General features: G+C 60.1%; 2 protein-coding genes across 3 annotated transcripts; one reads left to right on the top strand and one right to left on the bottom strand.

Annotated features, from left to right (window-relative positions):
* Positions 1 to 2,732: 2,732 nt before the first annotated feature.
* Positions 2,733 to 4,845, bottom strand: B3GALT6 (beta-1,3-galactosyltransferase 6). Its single transcript, XM_058552590.1, has one exon. It carries the CDS (start codon positions 4,765 to 4,767, stop codon positions 3,775 to 3,777), a length of 993 nt encoding a protein of 330 aa, XP_058408573.1. The 5' UTR covers positions 4,768 to 4,845; the 3' UTR covers positions 2,733 to 3,774.
* A 181-nt stretch (positions 4,846 to 5,026) lies between these two features.
* Positions 5,027 to 23,788, top strand: SDF4 (stromal cell derived factor 4). 2 transcript variants are annotated; one of them, XM_058552588.1, is made up of 7 exons: positions 5,027 to 5,112; positions 8,420 to 8,759; positions 15,389 to 15,525; positions 16,126 to 16,239; positions 21,273 to 21,431; positions 21,777 to 21,952; positions 23,090 to 23,788. In XM_058552588.1, the coding sequence occupies exons 2-7, from the start codon at positions 8,449 to 8,451 to the stop codon at positions 23,264 to 23,266; spliced, it is 1,074 nt and encodes a 357-aa protein (XP_058408571.1). In that variant the 5' UTR covers positions 5,027 to 5,112; positions 8,420 to 8,448; the 3' UTR covers positions 23,267 to 23,788. The 2 variants fall into 2 exon arrangements, with proteins under 2 accessions (XP_058408571.1, XP_058408572.1); XM_058552589.1 differs by lacking the exon at positions 5,027 to 5,112 and adding an exon at positions 5,396 to 5,799.
* Positions 23,789 to 25,690: the final 1,902 nt, after the last annotated feature.

Genomic DNA, 25,690 nt, shown 5'->3' with positions numbered 1-25,690 from the left:
AGCTTTGTTGTCCAAGGATGTCACAGAAATGGAAGCAGCACATAACATTTGGGACTGGCTTTTCCCACTCTGCATAATTCTTTGGAGATTCATCCCGGCTGCTGAGGGTATTTCTGAAGTTCCTCGTTTTCTGGCTCTGGAACCTTGGCCAAGGCCCCATCTCTTGTGCCTCAGTCTCCTCCAGTTGGTGAAAAATGAAGGGGCCATTGCCAGGGCTGAGTGCAGGCGGCTGGTGTGCCATCCCGGTTGTCTGACAGCCCGCATTCTCTCTCCATGCGGCGGCGGGAGAGGGTGGGGCAAGACCAGGGCCCCCGGAGGAGAGGGTCCCCCACAGGTGGAATGTAGGCCTGCTGCCCATGCCCATGCCAACCCTGATGCCCTGCACGGTGGCTCTGACAGCCACTTAGGGAGAGAGACTGGTTTGGCTGGAGAAGAGTTGGCTGTCCTGTCTCCTAAATTCCCTCATAAAAGCTGGTTTGGTGGTCGGACTTCCCCATATCCTGGGGCCTGCTGTCTCCTTGGTCCTGGGCTCCCCCCTGGTCTATAGGGCACAAGCGTCCAGAGGATGTGGACCCCATGGTGAGTGCTTCGGTGGGTGGGAGGTGCAGACCAGGGAAGGCTGCCTGGGGAGGAGGTGCCACGGCCAGTCCACAGCCAAGAGGAGCCACAGGGCAGGGGCAGGTGCCAGGGAGCAGGGAGGGCGTGGGCTCGAGACCCATACAAGGAGAATCCACCGGACAGGAGAGTGGACAGGAGCAGAGAGGGAGAGGCTGGAGAAGGGCAGGCTCCATCCAGGGCCAGCGACCCCCAAGGCTCTGTGAAGTCCATGTGTGGCCCTTCCACAGGCTCCAGGACCACGGACAAATGGGTGGCTGTGCGTCACTCTAGGAAGGGTTCTCGGCCTTTAGTGCCAATGTGTTGTCTGGATCCTGACATCGCATGAACCACGGTGTGGGTGTGCGTGGTCACCCAGGGTGTGGTTTCTTCCATTCTGAAATTCAATGTTTTAGGTTGAATAACATGAAATTTCCATTTTTGCAGGTCAAAACTGGTTGCCTATTGGCACTTTCATGTGGTTCAACCGAATGCTCAAACTCACAGGTCCCCCCGAAGACACATGCCTGGATTCTTAGATTTTCTGCCAGGTGGTCGTGGACGTTGGTGCTGTTTTCTGTGGGTCCACTCTCTGGAGAAGTCTCAAAGCTGTGGCAGGACTCTGCGGTGCTGGGCAGGGATCTGGGGCCCAGCCCTAAGCTCCAGTCCTGGCTCTGCTGGCCACGTGGCCTCAGCAAGTCTCTCCAGGCACCTTTTCCACCTGAAACGGAGATGTGCACACAATCCTCCCACAATCCCGAGGCTCGGATGAGACGTCCAGGTCAAAATGGTCGGCAGGAATCAGCATCCCTCTGGAGCCTGTCCCCCGCCCGCCGTTGGCGGACAGGGCCCCGTTGTGCTCACCCTGGTGTCCCCAAACGAGGGTCATCTCGTGAATCCTTGTCCCGTGAACAAGGCGTTCGCAGGGGCAGTCAGGCTTGCTCAAGGCGCTCACAAAGCTCACGCTCGCCTCCTCCTCAGAACCATGTCAGGTCTCAGGCCCTCTCTGGACCAGCTTCTGCCTTCCAGAGGCGGAAGAATTGCACTCAGGTCACCAACCACAAGACCACTCTCCTTCCTTCTGGCCTGAGAACCCGAGTTCTGTTCTTCTACCTTTAAACAAAAATGACCCAAACCTGGTGCTATGGACCGACTGTGTCCCCCAAGTTCAGATTGATGCCCTGACCCCCAGTGTGATGGTATTTGGAGGGGGGGCCTTTGGGAGGAATTAGGTTCACGAGGGTGGGGCCCTGTGATGGGATCAGTGTCCCTGTAGGAAAAGACACCAGAGATTTCGCTCTGAGCTCTGGCCAGCTCTTGGCCATGAGGACACAGCGGGAAAGCGGCCATCTACACACCAGGAGGGCCCTCACAGAACCCGACCCTGCTGGCACCCTGATCTGGAACTGTGAGAAATAGAGGTTGGCTGTTTAAGCCGCCAGCCTGTGGGATTTTGCTGTAGTGCCCGAGCTAAGACACCTGCTCTTAACATCCACGGCCTGAGACGTAAGAGAACGGCGAGAAGAGAAATCAGAGCTTTGTAGCTGCTCACACTGCCCCCAAGTGGGTTGCAGGACCGCAGCGGCAGCCTGGTACCCAGACAGAAGACCTGGGTCAGACTCCAGGTAAAGATGCGCAGTGTCCACACTGACCGCTGATGGCGAGGGGCTCGCCGTTGTCCTGGAGCCACTTTATTTTACCTTTGCAATCACTGTGGCTCTCACTTCACATGCAATGGAGAAGAAAGGACACCCCGATGTCCTGAGGAATGTTAAGGCACATGAGAGGCGACCGGTCAGGGGTGTGCAGGAGTGCTGTCTCTAAAAGGACACGCCAGCAGCAAAGACTGTTTTCTTAAGACAGAATTTGGGAACCCTCATCAACACTTCCAAGGGTTCCAATTCCTGGAACTTGGGCCCAGAGTCTAAAATAACAGACGGATGTGAGAAACACTTGCCCCTGTGCGGCCTCGAGGAAGCCTTAAAAGGGAAGTCTTTTCAGAAACAGACAATGGAACTGACTTATGTATAAACTGAAAGGAGAAATGGAAGTTTTGAAATCCTTCCATGTTTAAACACACATGCAGCAATGGGTCTACAGCTCAAGCTGTAAAAACAGATTAATCCACAAACTCCAAGTTCTGATAGAAAAGTCTTCTCTTAAATAATTTAAAAAACACTGAGACCCACAAATTTACAACATTTATAAATAAATCACAGGCAAGTGCTGAATTACATTTACCATGACTTCACTCCAGGGCCACACACAGACCACAATGCTTTATAGCTAATTAACATAAAACGCAGTTAAATCTTAGACTTACACATGACTAATGATACCAACACCAGACGAGAAAGAAAGGAACCTAACGAAACAAAGCAACAGTAATTTTGATAAAAGCCGTTGGCCTGCAACACGCAGGTAAGTTGCAACACACCAGGGCCTGCGGGTCAGTTTACAGCAGTCATGGCTCTCGGCGCAGGGTGATTTCCTAGGTGGACGGTGGGTACAGCGGACGTGGGCCGTGGCACAGTCCCCATCCCAAACAAGTCAGAATTCTTTCTTTCAGGTCAGGTTCTGCAAGTGCCTGTCAGCCCCAGCCTCTGGCTCCTTGCCCCCACCGTGGCACAGGACAGCAAGTGGACAGGTGGGGGGGCTGCAAACCTCTGCACACTGGAGGAGGCTCTGCCTGCCGTCACCCCCAAAGCTGGGCATGTTCCCAGTCCAGGCAAATGCTGGCTGAAATCCAGGGACAGGACATTTCTACCTGGCCATGATGTGATGGTGTGGCAAGCCTCAAGGGTCTCCCAGGCCCAGAAAAAGATGCTCTTGAATGAGCCCACATGTATGGCCGCTGAGGTGCACACCCTGGGGTGCAGACAGGAGCCAGGGCCCAGCAGTTGTCCACTGCCGCTTGGCATCTGCCCAAAAGCTCCACCCATCACCGGATAAACCAGGTCCCTTTGAGGGCTGGATTCATCCCAAATAACTAGCCAGAACCTGTCAGCTTTGCCAGTGGAAGGCCGGTGGGAGGCCACCTCAGCCGCAGCTCCACAGACCCCCCGAGTGACTCTTGCTGCAGCAGCCACCTCCCAAGGCGTCTGTCCTGGCCTCCCCTCTAGCGCGGAAGCACGAAGAGGAGCTGCAGTGCGCGCGGAGTCCCGGGGACAGGGGCGGCGCTCAGGGGATGCCCTCCTTCCTCTGACAGCACTGCGAGGGCGGCACGGCCCAGTCGTAGACGTAGGAGAGGCGCAGCTGCACCTCCTGCTTGCACAGGCGGCCCTCGCGCGTCAGCGTCTGGTGCTTCTCCTGCATGTCTTCCAGGCTCTGCTTGTGTGTCACCAGGTACTGGTTGCTGCAGCCGCGGGACTTGTACTCGGTGTCGAAGCGCGGGTCGTGCTCGCGCTGCACGTCCACCGGTGCCAGCCAGGCGCCCAGCGACACGTCCTCGCTGTGCCACGCGCGCAGGTACTCGCGGCTGAGGCGCAGGTAGTGCACCAGGTCGGCCGAGAGCACGTAACCGCCGCCCAGCGCGTAGGGCAGGTAGTAGTCGCAGAGCTGCCAGGCGGCCTCGCGCCAGCGGCCCCCGGGTTTGACGCGCCCGCGTCCCGAGAAGAAGCCCCAGTAGAGGCGGCGGCGGCGCGCGGGGTCGCGGGCGCGCAACTCGGCCAGCAGCGCGTCCAGCCGCGCGAACGAGTCGTCGTCTGCCTTGAGCACGAATTCGAAGGCCACGTGCTCGTCCAGCCAGGTCAGCATGGCCAGCACCTTGGCCGTGAGGTTCTCGTAGGCGTCGCGCAGCGCGGGCAGCAGCAGCAGGTCCCCGTGCCGCGCCTGCTCGCGCTCCAGGGCGCGCCGCTCCTCCGCGCCCAGGCCGCCCGTGCCCACGGCGAAGCGCGCCCACACGTCGCCCGGAGCGCCGCGCCGCGCCGCCGCCAGCCACGTGCCGCGGACCACGCTGCGCCGCTCGGCAGCCCGCGGCGCGCTGGCCACCAGCACCGCCAGGAAGGCGGCGGCGCGCGCGGGCCCGGCGGGCGGGGCGCTGCGGCCGGGCGGCGGCGGGCGGGGGCCCTCGGCCGCGCAGCGCGCCAGGTAGAGCAGCGCGGCGCCGCAGAGCGCCAGACCGCCCAGGCCCAGCGCCGCCCGGTGCCGCCACGCGCGCCGCAGCAGCCTCATGGCACGGCCGGAGGGTGCGCGCGCCCGGGGCTCCGGCGCCCGCGGCGCCGCGGCAGGCCGGCCTGAGGTCTCGTGGCTCCCCGTGCGCTTCTCACTGGGCGCCCTTGGGGGGGGGGGTGTCACGTGGACCCGCGCGTGCTTCTCATTCGGCGCCTGGAGGTGGGGGTGGGGGCCGGCACGCGGCCACTTCCGCCCGGAGGGAAGATGGCGGCGCCGGCGTCCTCCCGGCGATGTTGCACCGCCCCGTGGCCCGCCCCTTCCCGGAAAAAAGATGGCCGCGGCCTAGCCAGCCCTTTGGAGGCGTCACGGGCGCTCAGCGGATCCTGGGCGAGGGGAGGGCGGCCGGTGAGTGAGGGCCCGGGGTCGGCGTGGCTGGTCCGCCCGCCATCGGGGAGTGACCGGCCCGGGTGTTGGGAGGGGGCTCGGGGCGGTTGCAGACCCGCCTCCCGGCCTCGCGTCCTCCACCCGGACCCATGGACGCCGCCGCCAGACAGGCCGAGGGACGGCTGTCCAGGGTCGGGCGGGCCCGGAGGTTACGGCGCGGTGACCTGGCCCTCCCCGTCCTTGAAGGGGGGGCCGTGACCCCGGTTCGCAGTGTTGGTGGACGTTTGGGATTGTGTGTGTAAATCCCTGATAGTCCGGACAGCCGGTGGTAGTTGTCATCGCGCCGTCAGCGTGACTCCTAAAGCCGCGGCAGAGCTGCCGAGGGAGCGTCTGTAACGACGGGAATCCGGTTTCCCCGGAACAGACGCCGGGACGCCAGGAGCCCTGCGTGTGTCCACTTCCGTCCGCCCCAAGGCTCTGCTGGCTCCTTCCGGGGCTGAGCCTCCGGGGACGGTCCTGTCTACAAGGCGAAGCCCGCTGCTGGGGGCAGAGGGTGAGCGTGAGCAGGGGCCGACGTTCGCGGGATAAGTGAATGCTGTGAGCGGCGGGAGGACGTTCCAGGGGCCGCCTGATCTCTACATGGTTGTTTCTGTGTTACTTTTTGTGCAAAACGTTGTGTAAACAACATTCAGTGTACTTCCTATCAACGTAAGTGAGTCAGAGTAGATTGTTCTTCCGAGACCGGAGTACAGTCCATTTGGACACGTGTTTTCATGGCCACAGTCAGTGGGGTGTTGTTACCACGGTCAGTGGGTGTTGTTACCATGGTCAGTGGAATGTTAACAGCAGGAGGAGTTGCCTTGGTTTGCACGCTTTTCTGGTGGGAAGAGCTGGGGCGGCAGGAACAGAATTACAGTCCAGCAGAGAAGGAAAACGCCTTCTGCCAGGGAAGACAGCCAGACGTGAGCACCTGTGTCCAGGGCTCCTGCCTTGGTGACTGCAGGTGACAACCCTTGGCTGCACTTCCTCCTGGGCCCGCCTTCACGGCAGCCCTGCTGGCATCACCTCGGCGCCAGCACGTAGCATTTCCTCTCAGCCTGACACCCAAGCTGCTTGCCGGGGCTGTCGAGTCGTCGCCGTCCCAGGCGCCGCTTCCTGATGTGGTCCCGAGCTCCACTTGTAGAGTCCTCTGCCGTTTGTTGTCCCCTAGGCCCCATGTGTTTAGTGTGTGTCTGCAGGACCCTGACAACTTCTGGAACACACGCACCGTGGTGTGGCAGAAACACCCACGTTTGTTCACTCAGCTCTGCTGAGTGGCCGCTGTGTGCAGGCAGTGTGACAGGTGCTGGGACTATGGGCCCTTGAAGGTGACAGACAGGAGCTCCAGGAAACGTGGTTCAGGGGACAGTTACAGCACAGCACGTCGGGGCAGCTGGTGGGCTCTAGTGGGTGTGGGGGACGCAGGCCTCCACAGACCTGGAAGGAGGGATGTAGAGCTGCCCAGGGACGGTTACTCCCTCAGGGGAATGAGGCAGGTGAGTTCAGAGAGCAAGATCTCGTGGAAGGCCCAGATAGTGCATGGGTCCAGGGGAACCCATCAGAAGAAGGATGACGGTTAGGAGCAGGTAGGGTAGAAGGGAGGCATCAGAGAAGCAAGCGGTGGCATCTGCCAGTGTTGCCAGAGTAGCCAGGGAGAGCCCCCTTACCTGGCCTCAGCCCCATGCGCCCTCAGGCTGTGGTGTGGCGGCCATGCTGTCAGCCAGCACGGGAATCTGCTCTGCCCCATGGAGGACACCATGATTTCTGAACCTCGTGCCCCAGCTTGGCTGCAAACGGCACCCTAACCCGGGGTGAGTGTGCCTTCCTCTGCGGCTCCTTCCTGGAAGGACTGCAAGGGGTGGGGGAGGTAGGTCTCAGATGCCCCTGGAAGGACCAGCAGGTGTTTGCCAGGTGATCAGGGTATGAGAGGAACAGGTTAAGGGGCGGGATAAAGCTAGAGTTCCCTTTGGGATCCTGAAGCATGCAGGTCCTTGAACAGCCAAGTGGGGAGATGGGGAGGGAGCTGGGCCCTGTTCCTGGCTTGGAGGAGACCTGGGGTAGGATCCTGGGGTGTGAGGGAAGGCTGGGATGGCCGAGTGCCAGGCGTGAGCACCTGTGGCCCTGGGATCCCTGATGTGGCAACATGGACAGAGGGTTGGCCTCGTTCCTTCACTGCCAGGCTCAGGCACACCCAGAATAACAGAATTCCTGGGCGCTCCGGCCTTCTTGCTGTTCCTGCGTGAACGTGAGCAAGAATGCGTGTGTGCACGTGTATGCCTGTGTATTTGGGTGCACATGCGTGCCTGTGTACTTATGTATGTGCACGTGTGTGTGCGCGCACACGTGCAGGTATGCATGTGCATGTGCAGTCATGCGTTGCCTAACGAGGGGGACACGTTCTGAGAAATGCGTCGTTAGGTGATGTTGTCTTTGTGCACATGTCACAGAGTGTCCACACAAACCTAGGTGGTGCAGCCCAGCGTACTCCTGGGCCGTGCGGTACTGATCTTATGGGACCAGCGTCGTGTATGCAGTCCATCGTTGACCGAAATGTTGTTCTGTGGTGCATGCGTGTAAGTGTGTGCGTGTGCTGGTATGTGTATGTGTGTGCTTGTGTGTGTGCGTGTGTTTGTGCCCACAGAGGTTGTTGAGATGGGAAGGTGGGAGGGGCCCAGTGCCCTGCTGGGTGGGCTTGGGTGTTTGCTGGCACCAGGCCCAGTCCTTGAAAAGCCCTGGGGCTGTTGGGGGCTTCCTGTTTCATAGAGGGAAACTGAGGCTGGGGAGGTCAGGTGACTTAGCCAAGGTCACACAGCTCACCAGTGCTGAGTTGGGTTTTGGAGAGTGAGTTACCATGACTCTGGGGTCAGCTTCAATGCCAGGAGAGTCAGAGACAGACCGTGCTGTGGGCATCAAGAAGGGGCAGATTTTGTGGTGCTGGACAGCCCTTGAGATGGGGCCATTTTACCTGAGTAGGCGAGACAGGAGCTGGAAACCCATGTCTTTGAAAAAGGAAAGAATACCATGCCTAGTATGGATTCTGTAAACCAAGGACATCTGTTTTATGTTACAAAGTGAACGTCTCTTTAGTGAAGTATTTGCTGGGCTCTAGCAGATGATGGCTCTGTGTCCTCTTTGTAGACCATTAACTGCTCATTGGGGTCTGGCAGCCGTGGGCTGTTGGCCTGCAGCTGTGCTGGGCACAGAGCCTTATGCAGGGCCTGGGGTGGCGGGGGGTTGTGATCGCATCCTTGGCCTCACTTCCTCACCCGCCCCTCCCCTCTCTCTTCAGCTCCTGGCCACACTTGCAGACCATCCTGCATGGCCATGGCGTCCAGGCAGGCTCTGCTCTGCAGCCTAGCTCCTCGCTGCCTCTGGCTCCTAGGAGTCATCCTTCTGATGGACGCGTCCGCCTGGCCTGCCAACCACTCCTCTGCTCGGGAGAAAGCGGGCACCAGGGAGGAGAATGAGATCCTGCCCCCGGACCACCTGAACGGGGTGAAGCTGGAGATGGATGGGCATCTCAACAAGGACTTCCACCAGGAGGTCTTCCTGGGGAAGGACACCGATGGGTTTGAGGAGGACGCGGAGCCGCGGAAGAGCAGGAGGAAGCTGATGGTCATCTTTTCCAAGTAGGTGCCTGGGGCCTGTGGGGTGTGTGCGGGGAGGCTGGCGTTTGCTGCCTTGCTGGTGCAGTCCTGGCTTCGCACACGGTGGGAGCAGTCGAGGGGCCCGCTTGGTGACGTGCTGTGGAGGAGAGGGCTGTGATGCTTGCTCGTGGCTGACCACACTAGGGAAGTTTGCAGTGTTTGAGTTGAGGAGCATGCAGCCCTGAGCTAGCACCCTGGGTTGGTAGGGGCTCAGAGGGCCACAGTGTGGGGCTGCCGGGCAACAAGACTGTACAGCTGGGAGGGCTGCGGGTGGCCTGGAGGAGCCTGGCTGCCCTGCCTGGGCCTGTGGTGCAAGGCGGCCTCCAGCCAGCGTCCCCTGTGGTGAAAGGCAGATGGTCAATCATGGGGGTGGTCACAGTGGGTCACAAGACCAGTTAGACTAGGCCTGGCGGGAGGCAGTAACTGTAAGGAGTAGGGAGGGCCTCAGCTCACGGCGGGTGCGCAGAGCCGCCTGGCTGTGTGGACTGCAGGGCTGATGCTGGGCACACGCGGCCATTTGCTCTCCATGTGTCTGGAAGTTCTTGTGACGCGACGTGAAGGAGCGCCAGTGTGCGTGGACAGGGCACGTGCCTTTATGGTTTTGCTGGCCCAGAGCCCTGACCTCGCTGTTGTCCGCCCAGAGCAGGGCTGTGGTCACTCCCTGCCTCTGCCCTCCCTGTGTGTCCCTGAGTTCCTCTGGCCGCCTCGTCCTCAGTGACGAGCTTTTGCCCCATGGTTCTTGGAACCTGGTTTGAGGGTTGCGCGCACTGGGTCATGGGTCATCCTGACTGTCACAGCCCTGGGGAGGCAGGTCCTGAGATGGCCACCTTCTTGCTCAGGGGAGCTGGGGTGACCAGCAGTGTGGCGCCCCACCCGCACGCAGTCAGTACCTGCGTCTGGATCTTCGGGGTCTGTGCCGACGCCTGGTCCTGGAGCAGTGTCAGGGAGCGTCGGCAGGTCCCCCAGCCCGGCTCCCAGGGCCGAGCGGGACCTGCCAGGACCCCGAGTGACAGCGCCCTCCCATGGGGTCTCATCTTTTTCCAGGTACCTGCTGAGGGCCCGGAAAAGGCCCGGGCTTGAGGGCTGATGCTTACAGGGGGCAGACGCTAGACACAGAGAACAGGGTGGGACACGTCAGGGCGGTGGGGGAACAGGGCCCACGGGGAGCCGGGATGGGGTCCTCGGGGTACTCGGGGCAGGCGGGCTGCCCTGTGCAGGGTGGTGGTGGGGAAGGTGTGAGGATGGGGACCAGGCAGAGGACAGAGAGCTCAGAGGCTCTCAGGGATGTAGTGGAGGGAGGATGCCAGACCTGGGGCTGTCAGAATCTCATTAGTTTGCTCACCTGGCGTGTCCTGTGGTTGAAGTACACACAGCCAGTGTGTTGGGGCTGCGCAGGACTGCAGGTCTCGGGATCTCGCATCTCAGTGGGACTCCCTACCCAGCATGGGCCTGGCGGGTTGCAGAATCTCGGGGTATGGGTGGCATGGCGGCTGCAGGGTCACGTGCTGGGACCTGGGACTTGTGGCTCTCTGTTCCGTGAAGGAGACTGAGGGGATCTCTGCGGTGGGGCTGCCTTTCTTGTGGGAGCTGCTCCGAGCATGTGCACAGGTCACGTGTGCCGGCGGCGAGCATGCGCATGGGTCGTGAGGGCCATGAGCATGCACGAGTCGTGTGGCCTGGGGCTTTGGAGCTGTCCGAGGGAGGTGAGGGACCTTTGAGGCCAGGGCGCAAGCTCGGGACGAGGCCCTTGGCAGCTGGACTTGGGCTCCGTTCCCCGAGCCGGTTGGCCTCAGCCTCCTCATCTGTGAAACAGGGTGCTGAGAGCCCCGCTTCCTGGGCGTGGTGAGAAGGCCATCCTGGCGTGGCTGTGTGCTGTCTGCTCATAGGGTGGGCCTGTAGCAGGCCAGGCCAGGGCTGGGGCGTTGTGGAGGTGGACTGGCAGGGGCCCAAGCAGCTGCAGGAGGTGGGGGGGGCGGGCTGTCTGTGAGGCGCCTGCAGGCAGAGCTGAGACTTCGGGACCTGCAGTCATCGAGTGGGGTTTAGGAGGAGCATTGGGCAAGTGTGCAGATTCCTCGGAGTAAAGGGTCAGGTCTGGGCATCAGCTGAGACGCCTGGAGAAAGGACTGTGACAGACCTGGGGCCAGGCCAGGTTCAGAGGTCAGAAGACAGGAGGAACCAGACAAGGACCTCCAGGAGGCCGGGGAGGGTGTGCAGGACAGGGGTGCCCTGAGGCGGGACCAGCAGTCACCCGTCGCGCCCTGGCCAGACTGCCTTTCTCGGTGGCTCCCTCTCCACGTTGGAGGAACTGATGGTTGTTGACAGGTGGAGTGCACTCAAGTCTTGTCCAGCGGACAGATCCACTGTCATTTGAAGTGAAGTTTGCTGTTTCCAGGGAGCAAAGGAAAGAAGTTGTGAACTGAGCCACCAGGTGGCAGGCGGGTTCTTCTCTGTGATCTGCTGGAGGCAGGCCCACGGCAGGTGGCGAGGTGGGGGCGCCTGTCCCTTCGTCTCCACCGTGTCCCATGGGGCTTCCCCGGGACAGGCATTGGCAAGAGAGGTGGACACAGGAGACCCGCATGAGGTGCTGTGTGCACCCGGCCCTGAGGGCTCTGGGGGGCCGCCGGCTGGGGGCAGGAGCTGGACGCAGGAGAGTCCGGGGTCAGTGGGCTGACCGAGACTGAAACAGTGAGAAGTGGGTGCTAGAAGAAGACTGTGCATGTGGACCCTTGACTCCAAAGGTGAGGCCCTGGTTGCTTCTGGGACCCTTAATTTGGTAATGACGTGGCCAGCTGACCAAGAGGCCACTGGGTTCCCCCCAGGGCTCTCGGGATTGTCCATGCCTATGCTTGAGAGCCACCTTCTGGGGTGGCCTGCAGAGGGTGGGCTGCACCATGCCAGCGGGCCAGGGGCAAGGCGCAGAGCACACAGGCAGCCTTTGGACTAAAAGCACCCGGGAAGGAGAGCTGCAGGGACCTGCCTGGGTGTCCTCTGGAGGGAGGGTGGCTCTCACCAGGGGAATGCCTCACCTGTTATAAGATGCATGAAAGAAAATCTTCCCTCAAACAGATTCAGAGTCAACTATGGAACCAACAGCAGGCTCTTCCTGCCCTGCTCTGGCCGCAGAGCCCAGGGCACACGGGTGGGTGGGTGGGGTGGGGCTTGGAGAGAGGGGCCAGTGAGCAGGGTGGGGGGGCCAGGCAGGGCCTGCTGGACAGGTGGCGGGCGGGGCAGAATCCAGGGAGGGTGAGGAGAATCAGTGCCAGGAACAGGTGCATCACGCTGGCGTGAGGGGTGAGCTGGGAGGCGGGAGCTGCCACAGGGACCCCAGGCCCTTGTCTGCGGAGGGGTGAAGATGTGAGTGGAGTCCTCCCTCCCTGACGGAGTCGGTACTTTCCTGCTCTCCCACTGTGCTCACCTGTGAAAAATTGAGGGTCAGCTCTTTGCCCCCACCTAGCTGGAGTGCAGGCAGATGTCACAATGGAACCTCGTGCTATAGCGAGGCCTGGATGGTGCGGGGTGCAGCTCCGAATCCACTCTAGGTGGAGCCTCACCTGGATGTCACACCTGGCAGGGCCCCGAGGGCCAGGTATGCAGGTGTCTGTGCACATGGGGGTCCGAGCTCCAGGCCACACCCTCCCCATCCCTGTACTCCCTGGCCCTGTGGGACCCACGGACCTTCCCAGGCACCTGCTGGCCAGTGTGCAGACGTGGGCGGGAGCTCCTCCTACACGGAGCCATCAGGACCTTGGAGTGCAGAGGCGAGGCGCTTGCTCAGAGAGGGGGTAATGATGGGACTGCCCTTGCAGCCAGCTCTGGGGGGTGGGATTGGAGTTCAGATGCCCAGATCAAGTCACGTGGAAATGCAGAAGAAAGCTGGACCATTGAGGCTGTGACGCCACCATGGGGAAAAGTGCCCTGTTGGCTAACACACTGACTTCCCTTTAGTCTCTTGCTGTCCCATTGTGCACTTTATCCGTTATAGTCAGGGAGTGTTCTCCTTGTGTTCATCTTTTCACTCGGCAGTTGTTTCTACATAGTCTTCCACGCACAGCCATTCCTGCTTCCCGGTGCTGCTGCCACAGGCCACATGGTGTCCCAGCTTTTTGCCACATGCCAGCTACTGATGGCCCTACTTGTCCCCCACCAAGGGCACATGCGGCTCAGTTTTTTTTTTTTTTTTAATTTTTTCTATTTTTTTTAATATTATTTATTTTTTTTCCCCCCAAAGCCCCAGTAGATAGTTGTATGTCATAGCTGCACATCCTTCTAGTTGCTGTATGTGGGACGCGGCCTCAGCATGGCCGGAGAAGCGGTGTGTTGGTGCGCGCCTGGGATCCGAACCCGGGCCGCCAGCAGCGGAGCGTGTGCACCTAACCACTAAGCCATGGGGCCGGCCCTCAGTTTTGAACAAATGAAACTAATATTTCCACAACATTTCTTAAATAAGCTTTTTATTTTGGAGTGATATTAGATTTACAGAAAAGTTGCAGATAGCCCAGTTTTCTCTAATATCCACGTCTGACGTAACCACAGTACATTTGTCAGAACCAAGAAACGACAGTGCTACCTGACTGATACCCACCCTCCCGACTTCCGATTCGCGGGTCTCCCCAGCCTCCTCTCTCTGCCCCGGACCCTATCCAGGATCCCACACTGTGCTGCGTGTCACATCTCCTTTGTCCCCTCTGGGCTGTGACAGTGTCTCAGACGCTCCTGTTTTTTGTTTTTTTTTTTTGTGAGGAGATCAGCCCTGAGCTAACATCCGCCAATCCTCCTCTTTTTTTGCTGAGGAAGACGGCCCTGGGCTAACATCGGTGCCTATCTTCCTCCACTTTATATGGGACGCCGCCACAGCATGGCTTACCAAGCAGTACTTCGGTGCGCGCCCGGGATCCGAACCAGCGAACCCCGGGCCGCCGCAGCGGAGCGCGCGCACCCAACCGCTTGCGCCACCGGGCCGGCCCCGACGCTCCTGTTTTTTCACGACCTTGACAGTCTTTTTTTTTTTTTTTTTGTGAGGAAGATCAGCCCTGAGCTAACATCCATGCTAATCCTCCTCTTTTTGCTGAGGAAGACCAGCTCTGAGCTAACATCCATTGCCTAATCCTCCTCCTTTTTTTCCCCCAAAGCTCCCCAGTAGATGGTTGTACGTCATAGTTGCACATCCTGCTAGATGCTGTATGTGGGACAGGGCCTCAGCATGGCCTGAGAAGCGGTGTGTCGGTGCACACCGGGATCCGAACCCGCGCCGCCAGTAGTGGAGCGCGCGCACTTAACCGCCAAGCCACAGGGCCGGCCCACGACCTTGACAGTCTTGAGGAGGACTGCTCAGGGCTTTTGTAGGAGGTCCCTCACCTTGGGTTTGTCTGCCGTGTTTCCTTGTGGTTAGACTGGGTTTGTGGGCTCCTGGAAAGAAGACCCCAGGGGTGAGCTGGCCCTCCGGTCACATGGTGTGAGGGGATGTCGACCTGGGGCACTGGGTCAAGTGGTGTCCCAGGTGTCTCCTCTCGAGTGGCTCCCTGTCCTGTCCCTCCTGTCTTCTCTGGCAGCCGCTCCCTGAGCAGCCCACCCTCCAGGGTGGGAGTAGAGCTCCGCCTCCCACAGGGAAGGTGGTCGGCTGCCTTGTGCAGAATTCTGTGAGGAGGGGCTCTCTTGCCCACGTGTTGATGGATGGATCATTTCCTCCTGTCAGGGTGGACTGGGGAGGTGTGTTGTACACTTGGGTTGTGGTCCAGCGCTGTGCTGTGTATTTGCTGTTCACGATGTTCCAGCTTTGGCCATCGGGAGCTCTTTCACTTGGCCCCTGTGTCCCTGTGACGTGCCCCGTCCTGCTGTTTGTTGGGCACTTGCAGACGCTCCAGGCTCGTCGTGTTGTCCCTGCCTCAGCCCTAGAATCAGCCATTCTCGAAGGAGCTGGTTTCTCTTGCTGGAGAGTGGCATTCAGAAGCCAGGCCCTGGCCCTGGCCATGTGCGTTGTTGCAGGGCCGTCACTGCCTGTGGTCGCTCGGGCAGAGCTGGATAACATATGCATGCTAACTAACCTGTGTATGCATATGTGTGTGTGCCAATCCGTGTACACATGTGTAGCAGCCGGTGTGTACACACAAGCACTGCTGACCCGTGTATGCACATGAGCGTGTGCTAGCCGAGCATACCCTGCATGCACATACTTGTGTCTCTGTCTAGCTGTCTGTGTGTACATAAGTAAACATGGCTTCACCCTAGGGTCTCAGCTCTAACCCTGTTATGGGGGCTCGTTGGGCCCATGTGCCGAGTGGGCTGTGGAACTGGGTTGAGGTTCTGTGGTCATGCAGTGAGGGAAGAGTCCATTCACCTTCCCAGTGGTCCTGAGACTGATGGGGTAGATGCTGAGAGGCAGCTGCAGAGCAAACCCAATGTTCCCTGACTACCCCTGACGTCCCTTCATGCCCCCGTGTCCCCCAGCATCCCCCAACATCCCTCGATGTTTCTGGTGTCCCTGTTGGGTGGACTGTCGCTGTTCATGGCGGTTTCACGGCTGCCTGTGGAGCCCCTGGCCATCCTCCTGTCCACCCATCCGTCTGTGTGTCAGGGTCCGGGAGCACTGTCTGACATCACTTGTCTGCCCGCAGGGTGGATGTGAACACCGACAGGAGGATCAGTGCCAAGGAGATGCAGCACTGGATCATGGAGAAGACAGCTGAGCACTTCCAGGAGGCCATCGCGGAGAGCAAGCTTCACTTCCAGGCTGTGGACCCCGACGGCGATGGTATGGCCCACCCCACCCTGACCTTGATGGCCCTGAGGCTGCCAGGAGAAGGGCGGTGCGTGGAGGGCAGAGGGGACTCCCAGCCGAGGGACCAGGGATGGAGAGGTGAGAGCCAGGAGGGGCCCCTCACTGGCAGCGCCAGAGAGACAGACATCCCCCTCTCGCTTTGCTGGTGAGGACGAGGGTGCAGGGCGCTGGCTGCTCTGCCTCTTAGACCTGGGGCCCTGGCAGGATGTTTGGAGCTGGCTGCTCTGGTGGTTCTGCCTCTACAGCTGCCTGTAGCACAAGGATTTTTTTTTTTTTTTTATCATTTTATTTATTTATTTTTTCCCCCAAAGCCCCAGTAGATAGTTGTATGTCATAGTTGCACATCCTTCTAGTTGCTGTATGTGGGACTCGGCCTCAGCATGGCCGGAGAAGCGGTGCGTCGGTGCGCGCCCGGGATCCAAACCCGGGCCACCAGCAGCGGAGTGTGCACTTAACCACTAAGCCACGGGGCCGGCCCTCAAGGATTTTTGACAAATGTCTTAAAATAATTAAATATTTCTTTTTAAAAATGTTCATTGTTAAACATCCTAACATGTTGATCTGCTCTTTCAGGCCGCGTGTCATGGGATGAGTATAAGGTGAAGTTCTTGGCGAGCAAAGGCCACAAGGAAAGAGAAGTTGCTGAGAAGATAAAGAACAACGAGGAGCTGAAAATCGACGAGGAGAGTGAGTGCCCAGGCTCCCGCGGCCGGCATGGCTGCGCGTGCGAGTGCGTGGCCGCGTGTGAGCGTGCGTGGCCCTGCATGCTAGTGCGTGGCCGTGTGTGAGTGTGCATGGCTGCGCGTGAGCGGCCCTGCGTGTGTGTGGTCACGTGTGAGTATGTGTGGCCCTGCGTGCAAGTGTGTGGCTGCAGGTGAGCGTGTGGCCCTGTGTGCGATTGCGTGGCTGCATGTGAGTGTGTGTGGCCCTGTGTGCGAGTGCGTGGCTGCACGTGAGCATGTGGCCCTGCGTGAGCGTGCATGGCCCTGCATGCAAGTGCGTGGCTGCGCGTGAGCATGCATGGCCCTGCGTATGAGTGTGTGGCTGCACGTGAGTGTGTGTGGCCTTGTGTGTGAGTGCGTGGCCATGCTGTGGTCCTGCATGCAAGTGTGTTGCCGTGCGTGAGGATGCCGATGCCAGGGGCTCCTAAGGGTCTGGCAGGCAGAGCCCCAGGCCCCTCCAGACGTGGTGGGTGGGTGGGGGCAGCAGGTGGCCTCAAGGGAGCTCAGGCTCTGGGGAGGAGGCGGCTGAAGGTGCCGGAAGCAGCGAGAGGCGAGTCTCGGCCAGGTGGAGGGTCCTCAGCCCTGGACGTGTCAGAACCCCGGAGCTGGTGAAGGTGGTGGGGGCATCTGTGTGAGGAACGTGGAGGCCGGAGGGAGCTGGTGCGGGCGGGTGTGGTGCAGGGCTCAGGACAGGATTCTCCCCCCCTCAGCCTTCAGGGACACCCCTTGAAAAATCCTGTCACTGACGGGAAATGACGAAGTGCTCAGGCGTCTCTGAGGAGTGCCGTGGCCTTCGCTGGTTCTGCCTCGGCTCTGTGCATCCCGCCTTCCCTGGGGCTCGGGCACAGCCTGTGTGCAGATTTGGCTTGTTGGGGCTCTACCCGCATGCGTGTGGTGCCGTCGTCTCCTGTTCTGTCTTCACGCGGTCGGTCATCATCCCTGCCGTGTGGCGTGGTGTCTGCTCTCGAGGGACGTGTGCAGGAGTTTGTCTGAGGCATCTGTGTCCACTGGCCGCTCGTGTTGGGTGTGTTGTGGCCTCTGGTTGGTGTGCCTGCTGCCCTTCCCTCCTCTGCTGCACCATGTTCTTTGGTCCACGCGTGTTCACTACTGTTGTGTTCTTGGAGGAGCTGTGGCCGCTGTCCCTCCTTGTGGGTGAGTGTCCTAGGACTGGGCTCCCTTGTCCCACAGCAGAATTGCCGTCCTTGCCTTCTTTCTGGTTGCGTTTGCTCTTTAGTTTTAATCCCAATTCTACAGGTTCCTTGCTGGTAGTGGAAGGTCACGACTTCTGTGCGTCAGCCTTCTATCCTGCAACTCTGCTCTACGTGGTTTGTAGGTCCAGGGGTTTTTGTGGATTCTTCTGGGTTTTCTATGTAGACACTCATGCTGTCTGTGAACAAAGACCGTTGGTTCCCTCCTTCCCACACAGGGCGCCTCTTCCTCCTCTTCCCGCTCACTGTGCTAACCAGCGCTTCCAGCATAACACCGGAAAGTGGGCGTCCTTCCCTCGTCCCTGGTTGAGGGAAGCCTCGAGTTTCTCACCGTTAGGCATGATGGTGGCGGTAGGTGTTTGTGGATGCTCTTTATCAAGTGGGGAAGTTCCCTCTTTCCCAAGGTTACGGCGAGTTTTGGTTGTGAGTGGGTGTTGGATTTTGTCAAATGCTTTGTTGACGTGATTGTGTGATTTCCTTCTGTAGCGTGTTGATGTACTGGGTTAGACTGACTGATTTTCGGGCGTTGGACCAGCGTGCATACCTGGGACCAAGCCCACGTGGTCGTGGTGTGTAATTCTTTCTATACGTTCTTGGATTTGATGCTAGTATTTTGTTGAGGACTTTTGCATCTGTGTTTGTGGGCGGTGCTGGTCTGCAGTTTCTTCCCTTGCAATGCCTATGTCTGGTTGTGGCTGGGCCGACGCTCTGCCTCGTCCTCTGATGGAGGTGTAATGAGTTGGCACAGCCTCTTCCTCACATGCTTGGGGGACTCACAGTGAATTGCCCTTCCGTCCTGGTTTTTCTAAAGCATTTGTTTTTTTTTTTTCTTTTTGGTCAGGAAGACTAGCCCTGAGCCAACATCTGTGCCTATCCTCCTCCTTTTGCTGAGGATGACTGGCCCTGGACTAACATCCATGCCCATCTTCTTCTACTTTATATGGGATGCCACCACCGCATGGCTTGAGAAACGGTGTGTCAGTCCATGCTCGGGATCCAAACCTGTGAACCCTGGGCCGCCGAAGCAGAGCGCGCAAACTTACCCGTTGTACCACCGGGCCGACCCCCGCATTTTGTTTTTTAATGGACCACAGGGTTCAGTTTTGTTTGGTGAGCCAGTCTGAAGTTTTTTGGTGATAGGTGAGTTGAGCTCGTCTACAGAGTTTCTTTCTTTTTCCCCCCGGTGATGTGGGGTTAGAGCCTTAGCTCCCCTCCTCGGAGGCTGCATACCCTGTGACCCGTGTGGGGACCTGACGGCTGTGTCGGGGGGGAGTTGTTTACATCTGACAGCTTCATCTATCCCTGCCCCATCTGGGCTGAGCCCTTCTCGGCTCACGTGATGGTGTCCAGCACCGTCCTCTTTAGACCCCATACGTTGGGCATGATGGTTTTCTTTCTGAAGGGCTGCTTGCCTTTCTCAAACGTGTTTGTCCTGTGGTTCAGGCTGTCCCCTGAAGGTGTTCTTTAGAGGTGCCTGGGGTCCTGGGGGGCCTCTGTCCTCCTCCTGCTAGCGTTGGTGATGTGGCACTAGCTTCTGGGGTGGCTGTGGGGACGTAGGATGCCGGCCGCCTGTCCCACCTGCTTTTGGAAACTTGTCTGTCTTGGTGCCTGTTCCCTCTGGGTGTGGCTGGGTCGAGACATGTCCTTCCTGGATCAAGGGCTTCGTGGCGTCTCCGTCCTCCTTTTGGACCTGGAGGGGGCAGTTCCCCTGGGCGTCCTCTCAGCCAGGTGGGGTCCTCTCCTCAGCCTGTCTGTCCAGCTCTCATCCCAGCACTCCTGAGTGTTTCACAAATCCCTTCTTCCCTTTTGCAGTCTGGGGTGAGTGGTTCTGGGGGACCGGAGGTGAAGAGCAGCTGGCACACGTCTGGGAGGCCCTGGGGAGCTAGCGCTGGGGGGCAGGGCTGGGAGGCGAGCTCAGGGGTCACCGAGTGGTAGCTCTGCCTCCTCAGGGGACACTCAGTGCACGTGTGTGGGTTCCTGGGGCTGCTGTCGCTACACACCACACATGGGGCTGGTTCTCTCTGGGGGCTCAGAGGGGCTCCGTCCCAGGCCTCCCTCCAGCCTCTGGTGCTGCTGGGGTCCCTGCATGTGGCTGCATCACTCCTATCTCCGTGTCTGTTTGTCCTCTTATACAAGGACACCTGCCATTGGGTTCAGGGCCCACCTTAAATCCGGGCCATCTCAGAGACCTTTTCTCCACATCAGGTCCATTCATAGGCCCCAGGGAGACATAGCAAGTCTGTGCCAGCCCCCTCATGCCTGTCCCTGCAGTGGGGCAGGCAGGGAGCAACTGGTCGCTCCCCTTTTCCTTTGGGTGGATTTGCCACTTGAAAGTAGGTCACGGAGGTCTTCTGTTCGTCAGAAGCATAAGAGGCAAGGCCACAGGCACTGTGTAGGGTGCAGCCGTCCCCTCCTTCTGACTGCCCAGGCCTCGGCATCCCTGTTCCCAGCTAAAGCTGGAGTTGGGACCCGGGATGAGAGTGCAGAGACACTGCTGTGCCGGGCCAGGACCTGCTGCTCCGCCGATGGGATCAACCACGCTGTTGGGGGCCTGGACAGTTGCTGACCCCAGGGGACCCTCGGTGGTTGGCTGCACTCCTCGCTGCCTGCATGGGCCTTCCCTCGGAGGGAGAGCAGGGGCCACGTGAGCATCAGTGGGGTGCTTGAGTCCTGTCTGGAAACTGGGTTTTCCTTCAGCAACTGCCCTCCGCATACGGCGACAGGAAGGGAGTGGAGAGGGACAGGGTCCTGCCTCTGTTCCCGGGACACTTGTCAGTGTGAGTCAGCCTTCTCCAGGCGCCTCCACGTCTCCCCAGGAGCAAACAGCACAGCCAGCTGGGGGGTCTGCGTCTGTGTCTGTGTGTGGGGAGGTTTGTGTTTGTATTTGGGAGGGTCTTTGTCTGCGGGGCATCTGTGTGGGGGGAGTCTGTGTCTGTATCTGGGGGCGTCTGCATCTGTGTGTGGGGAGGTCTGTGTGTGTTGGGTGGTCTGTGCCTGTTTCTGGTGGATCTGCGTCTGGGTGTGTGGGGGGCATCTGTGTCTGGGGGGCTCTGTGTCTGTGTCTTGGGGGGCCTCTGTGTGTGGAGAGGATTTGTGTGTTGGGGGGAGGTCTGCGTCTCTGTGTGTGTGGGGTCTGCATCTGTACCTGGGGGTTTTGTGTCTGTCCTTGGGGGAGGTCTGCATCAGTGTCTGGGAGGGTCTGCATCAGTGTCTGGGGGGCTCTGCATCAGTGTCTGGGGGTGTCTGCGTCAGTGTCTGGGGGGTCTGCATCTGTCTGGGGGTGTCTGTGTCAGTGTCTGGGGGTGTCTGCATCAGTGGGGGACTCTGCATCAGTGTCTGGGGGTGTCTTCGTCGGTGTCTTGGGGGCTCTGTGTCTGGGGGCCTCTGCATCAGTGTCTGGGGGTGTCTGCATCAGTGTCTGGGGGGGCTCTGCATCAGTGTCTGAGGGTGTCTGTGTCTGGGGGCACCTGCGTCGGTGTCTGGGGGGCTCTGTGTCTGGGGGTGCCTGCATCGGTGTCTGGGCGGCTCTGTGTCTGGGGGTGTCTACATTGGTGTCTGGGGGGCTCTGTGTCCCGGGGCGCCTGCGTCTGTGTCTAGGTTGTCTGTGTCGGTGTCTGGGGTGGGCTGGGGTGCCATCTGCCTCTGCGGGGCTGAGCTCTCCTCCCAGGGGCAGTGCTCTTGGACTTGGACACTGCCACGCCCCAGCAGCCTCTGCATTCAGCGTCTCGGAACTTTCTGGATGCGTGCAGGTGTTCCCAGGCTGAGGTCCTCACAGCTGCGTCTCTCTCAGCACAGGAAGTCCTGGAGAACCTCAAGGACCGCTGGTACCAGGCGGACAAGCCGCCATCAGACCTGCTGCTGACGGAGGAGGAGTTCCTGTCGTTCCTCCACCCTGAGCACAGCCGTGGCATGCTCCAATTCATGGTCCGGGAGATTGTCCGCGACCTGGGTGAGGCCTGGGGCCCGGCACAGGGCGGGGCGTTCTCACTTCTGGTGACTGGGCCTGGACAGTGGAGCCCCCTGTCTGCGTGCAGCCAGTCCTCCTGCCGGGAGATCAGCGTCGGCTGGTCCTGGCCTGGGGGACCTCAAAAGGGAAGGTCATGCCCTGTGGGTGCCGTCCAACCTGGGCCGGGTTTCCGAGCAGGTCCTGTGAGACGCGCCCCTTGGGTTTAGGCTAACAGCTGACAAACTGATGATTGGGCAGCAAAACCCATTTTGTTGACTTCTCTTGAGTGGCTCTCTGTGGTCCCATGCCCACTTGAGGTCTGAGCGTCCACTCATCCTCGTCCCGCAGACCAGGATGGCGACAAGCAGCTCTCACTGCCCGAGTTCATCTCTCTGCCTGTGGGCACCGTGGAGAATCAGCAGGGCCAGGACATGGACGACAGCTGGGTGAGAGACAGGAAGAAGGAGTTTGAGGAGCTGATCGACGCCGACCACAATGGCATCGTGACGATGGCGGAGCTGGAGGTGAGCGTGGGGGGATGTGGGGGGTGCCCCCTGAGGGCAGGCCCTGGGAGGACATGCAGTGCCCCTGTGGACATGCCTAGGGCCCTGAGGCCCCCAGTTGTGCCCATGGCAGGGGAGCCGCCTGCAAGATTGTTCGGGAAGGCAGAGTTGGTCTGGCTGTGGCTGGTCACTTGGTCACTTAGTCAGCGGTCCTCGGGCTGGCCGAGCCGTGTAAATGCCCATGTCTGAGGCTCCCCAGCAGGGCCCAGCCAGCCTGTCGGCTTTTGCATTCGGACAGATTTGAGGCAGGAAAGCTGGGAGTCAGTGAGGCGCCTGTGTGTGTCCCCGGGATGGGGGTGCAGCTACTGGCTCTGAGACACTGCTTCCCAGGGGGTGGTCTGGGCCGGACACTTGGGCTGGAGGGAGCGGGTGCATGTTGGAACCCACTGCCTTCCTCTGAAGTGTCTTCACTGGATCGAGTAGGTGCTGCGTGGGGCTTGTTTTTTCCTTTGCTCGATGAGTCATTTGGTTTTACGCCAGAATTCTCTGATTCCTGCTGATAGCCGGCGGGCACCTCTGGTTCAGGGATTCCTGTCTGTGCCAAGGTCCTGGCAGCTGATTCAGTCTGTGTGCCGTGTGACCCACTGGTAGGCCCTAGGTGGCTGCTCCACGGCCCCACCTCCTGGGCCAGCGTCCCGGCTCCCCTAGGCTGTTCACACTCGGGCCGGGCCTCCCTTCTCCCCACCCTGGTCCTTCCCTTCCGTGGTGGGGGTGCCCTGAGAAGGACCAGGAGGTGACATGTCTCCCACGCCCCCCATGGCAATGCTCACACAGCGAAGGCAGCCTGGCGTCCGCCTTCCAGAACATTCCAGAACATGCCCTCATCCCTGTCCTGCTATTAGCCAACGGAATGTTTTAAACAAGGAGTCATTTTCTGTAGCTGGTTATAGGAAGTCCTGCTGCTTCCCTGAGGCAGAAGGTGCCCTCCTCGCTGCTGGGGGTCCATGTGGGGCAGGGGCGCCCTCCAGGTGGGTGTCCTGAGTATGGACTGGACTCGAGGTCGTGAGGAGGACACCTGTGGTCAGCAGGCCCCAGCACTGTAGGGAGCGGGTGGGCAGGCGCGAGGGGGTGCGCTGACCAGTGTCCACGTCCCTGCAGGACTACATGGACCCCATGAACGAGTACAATGCCCTCAACGAGGCCAAGCAGATGATCGCTATCGCTGACGAGAACCAGAACCACCACCTGGAGCCCGAGGAGGTGCTCAAGTACAGCGAGTTCTTCACGGGCAGCAAGCTGATGGACTATGCCCGCAATGTGCATGAGGAGTTCTGACCGCCCTCGCTCTCCGTGCCACCACGGCCACCCATCGCCACCCAGAACCTTCCCTCTCTGCTGCTCCCAACCGCCGCCGCCACGGGGTCCAGGTTCACTGAAGATGGGCGTGGACAGGCCGGGTGTCCCCTCTGCCACCCATGTCACAGGTTGACTTGTGCTTGGACGCAGCCCACTGTCCCCCCAGCGCGGGAGTCCCATGTAATCGCTGCATCTTGCTTCTGAGAACTGGGAGCCGTTCTGCTGAAGGCGTGACCACATCGGGGCTCCGCGGGCTCACCACACCGTGGGAAATAACGCAACTCTTGCCGTTTCCTTGAAAACTGAAAGATGAAGACAATGTTAGAATTGCTTTGCTGGAAACCAGTAGCCGGCAGCCGGGGTGGGTGGCTGCGCCTCGCGCATGTTGGGGAGGGGCTGTCAGAACCGCTGGTCACACACGTTCAGTCTCTGAGAAAACACAAGTCCTTGTGACAAGAGTCACATTAATTTACTTTAAAATATAGTTGCCTTTTTCTCCCAGCTTCATTTTTTTTGTGAAAAGAACAGAGCAATAATTTGGAACATTTGTGGCCAGGTGGCTTCCATCTGAAGCTCTTGAGGTGGGCAATCTGGTTGGAACATGGGGCTTCCTGGCGCCTGTAAGCATCATGAGAGTCAGGATGCTCCCATCTGGTCCAGCCGCCCACCGGGGCATCAGCGGAGGGGGCAGCATATCAGGGAACTGGCGAAAGGCAGGACCATGGGCTCCGAGGCCTGGAGGGGTCGGCGGAGGGTGTCCAGGTGGGACCAGGGTCCCGGGGGCCACGGTGAAGGATGTGTTTACAGAAGGGGTTTGTGGGAGGGGGCTTCTGCAGGGCAGAGGCAGGAGTTGGGGGTCTGGGCTGCAGCTTTGACGTCAGGACCCTGGAGCCCAGCCTGGGAGAGACCCGGATGGTCCTGGAGAAATGGGAGTTTTGAGCAGAGAAGGGAAGATCTGAGGAGAGCCCTGGGCCACTGCCTGAGGGGAGGACGGGAGGAGCCGCTGCCTGGAGTCCAGGCTAGGTGTGGGGGACAGAGGAGGGGCCGGGCTGGCTGCCATCGGAGCGACTGACCTCCACTGGCTGAGGTCCCACCACCTGCATCACTGCTGCTCACTGTCCCAGGCCCTTCCTGGGGGTCAGCCGTGCCTGGTGCTTGTGTGGGGATGGAGCTGTGAGAGTTTAAATGATTGCGAGTCCTGACCCCACATGCCCACCAAGCTGCCTGCCTCCCAGCCCCCCCGACGGTCACCCTCTCGGAGCCCTGAGCCATGGCCCGTGGCACATCAGTGGACAGCTCTCTCGGCCAGTGGGGTGGGGGCGGTGGAGGGGGGCACTCGGAGCTGCCCGTCTGACCAGCCCTTGTCACAGGGACCACTTCCGAGCAGCGTGGGGTAGGACCGCCGCGGAGGAGGAGCGTGTGGTCGGTCACACCTGGGTTGGTTTCCAGACAAACAGGAGGAAAGACTGTTTTCAGAACAGCCCGGAGCGTGTGGCGGGAGGGCGGTCTCCGCAGTGGGCCAGCCCTGTGTGGGTCGGTTGGCGGTAAGCAGTGTGTGACACTCTGACAGAGGTGTGGGCTGAGCGCGGGCCTGGCGGGACGCTCGGGATGGAGGCTGGGCCTGTGGGTGACGCACGGTGTTTGTGCGCCAGGGTCAGCATGAGCCGTCTCCAATTTCGTGGGCCAGGCGTGCGGGGCCTTGGCAGTGGAGACTGGCACCAGAGGGCGGGCGGCCCCCATGTGGCCCCCGGGGAAGGAGACAGTCATCCCAGAGTGGAGCGCTTCCCACCAGACCCTGCGTTACCCCAACCCTGGGGCTACTATAGTTTGTCTAGTTGGCAAGAAGAAAAGATTTTTCTCACTGTTCTCGGGAGACGGGCACACGCACAGGCACGCCAGACTGCGTGGACCAGCTTTCACCCTGGAGGCTCGGGGAGGGCTGACCCTGCTGTGGGCCCGGCCCCGCCCCGCCCCGCCCCGCCCCGCCCATCGGCCGCCCTGCCTGGCACAGCCGAGGCGGAATTTCCCGAAGGTGGGCCGGGCCGGCTCTCTTACCTGTGCCCGAGCTCCTGCTGGTGGGGAATTCCCAGCCCTCCCCGTTAGTCCCTGCGGGAGGCCCCCCGCCCAAGACTTTCTGTTTTTCACTTAACTCACTGTGAGCAGTTTAGTGTAAAGGATGCCACGTGGGAACAGCCGGATGGAGGGACTGGGGGAGGGGCGCGGGGCTTCCATTCCCCTCCTGGCGCCGTCAGCTTGGAGGCCCTCCGAAGCCCAGCTAGCCTGTGGTTTTCATGGAGGCTTCACACGCAGGCGCGATTGACTGGCTCATCAGCTCCATCGCAGCCCCCTCCTCCTGGAGGTTGGGGGAGAGGAGAGGGAGCAGTTCCCACCCTCCAGTCCTGC

Source organism: Diceros bicornis, chromosome 13 (genome assembly GCF_020826845.1).
Source record: "Diceros bicornis minor isolate mBicDic1 chromosome 13, mDicBic1.mat.cur, whole genome shotgun sequence".
Taxonomy (NCBI): domain Eukaryota; kingdom Metazoa; phylum Chordata; class Mammalia; order Perissodactyla; family Rhinocerotidae; genus Diceros; species Diceros bicornis.
Note: the sequence above shows the minus strand (reverse complement) of the source record. Positions and strands in the feature narration are given on the sequence as shown.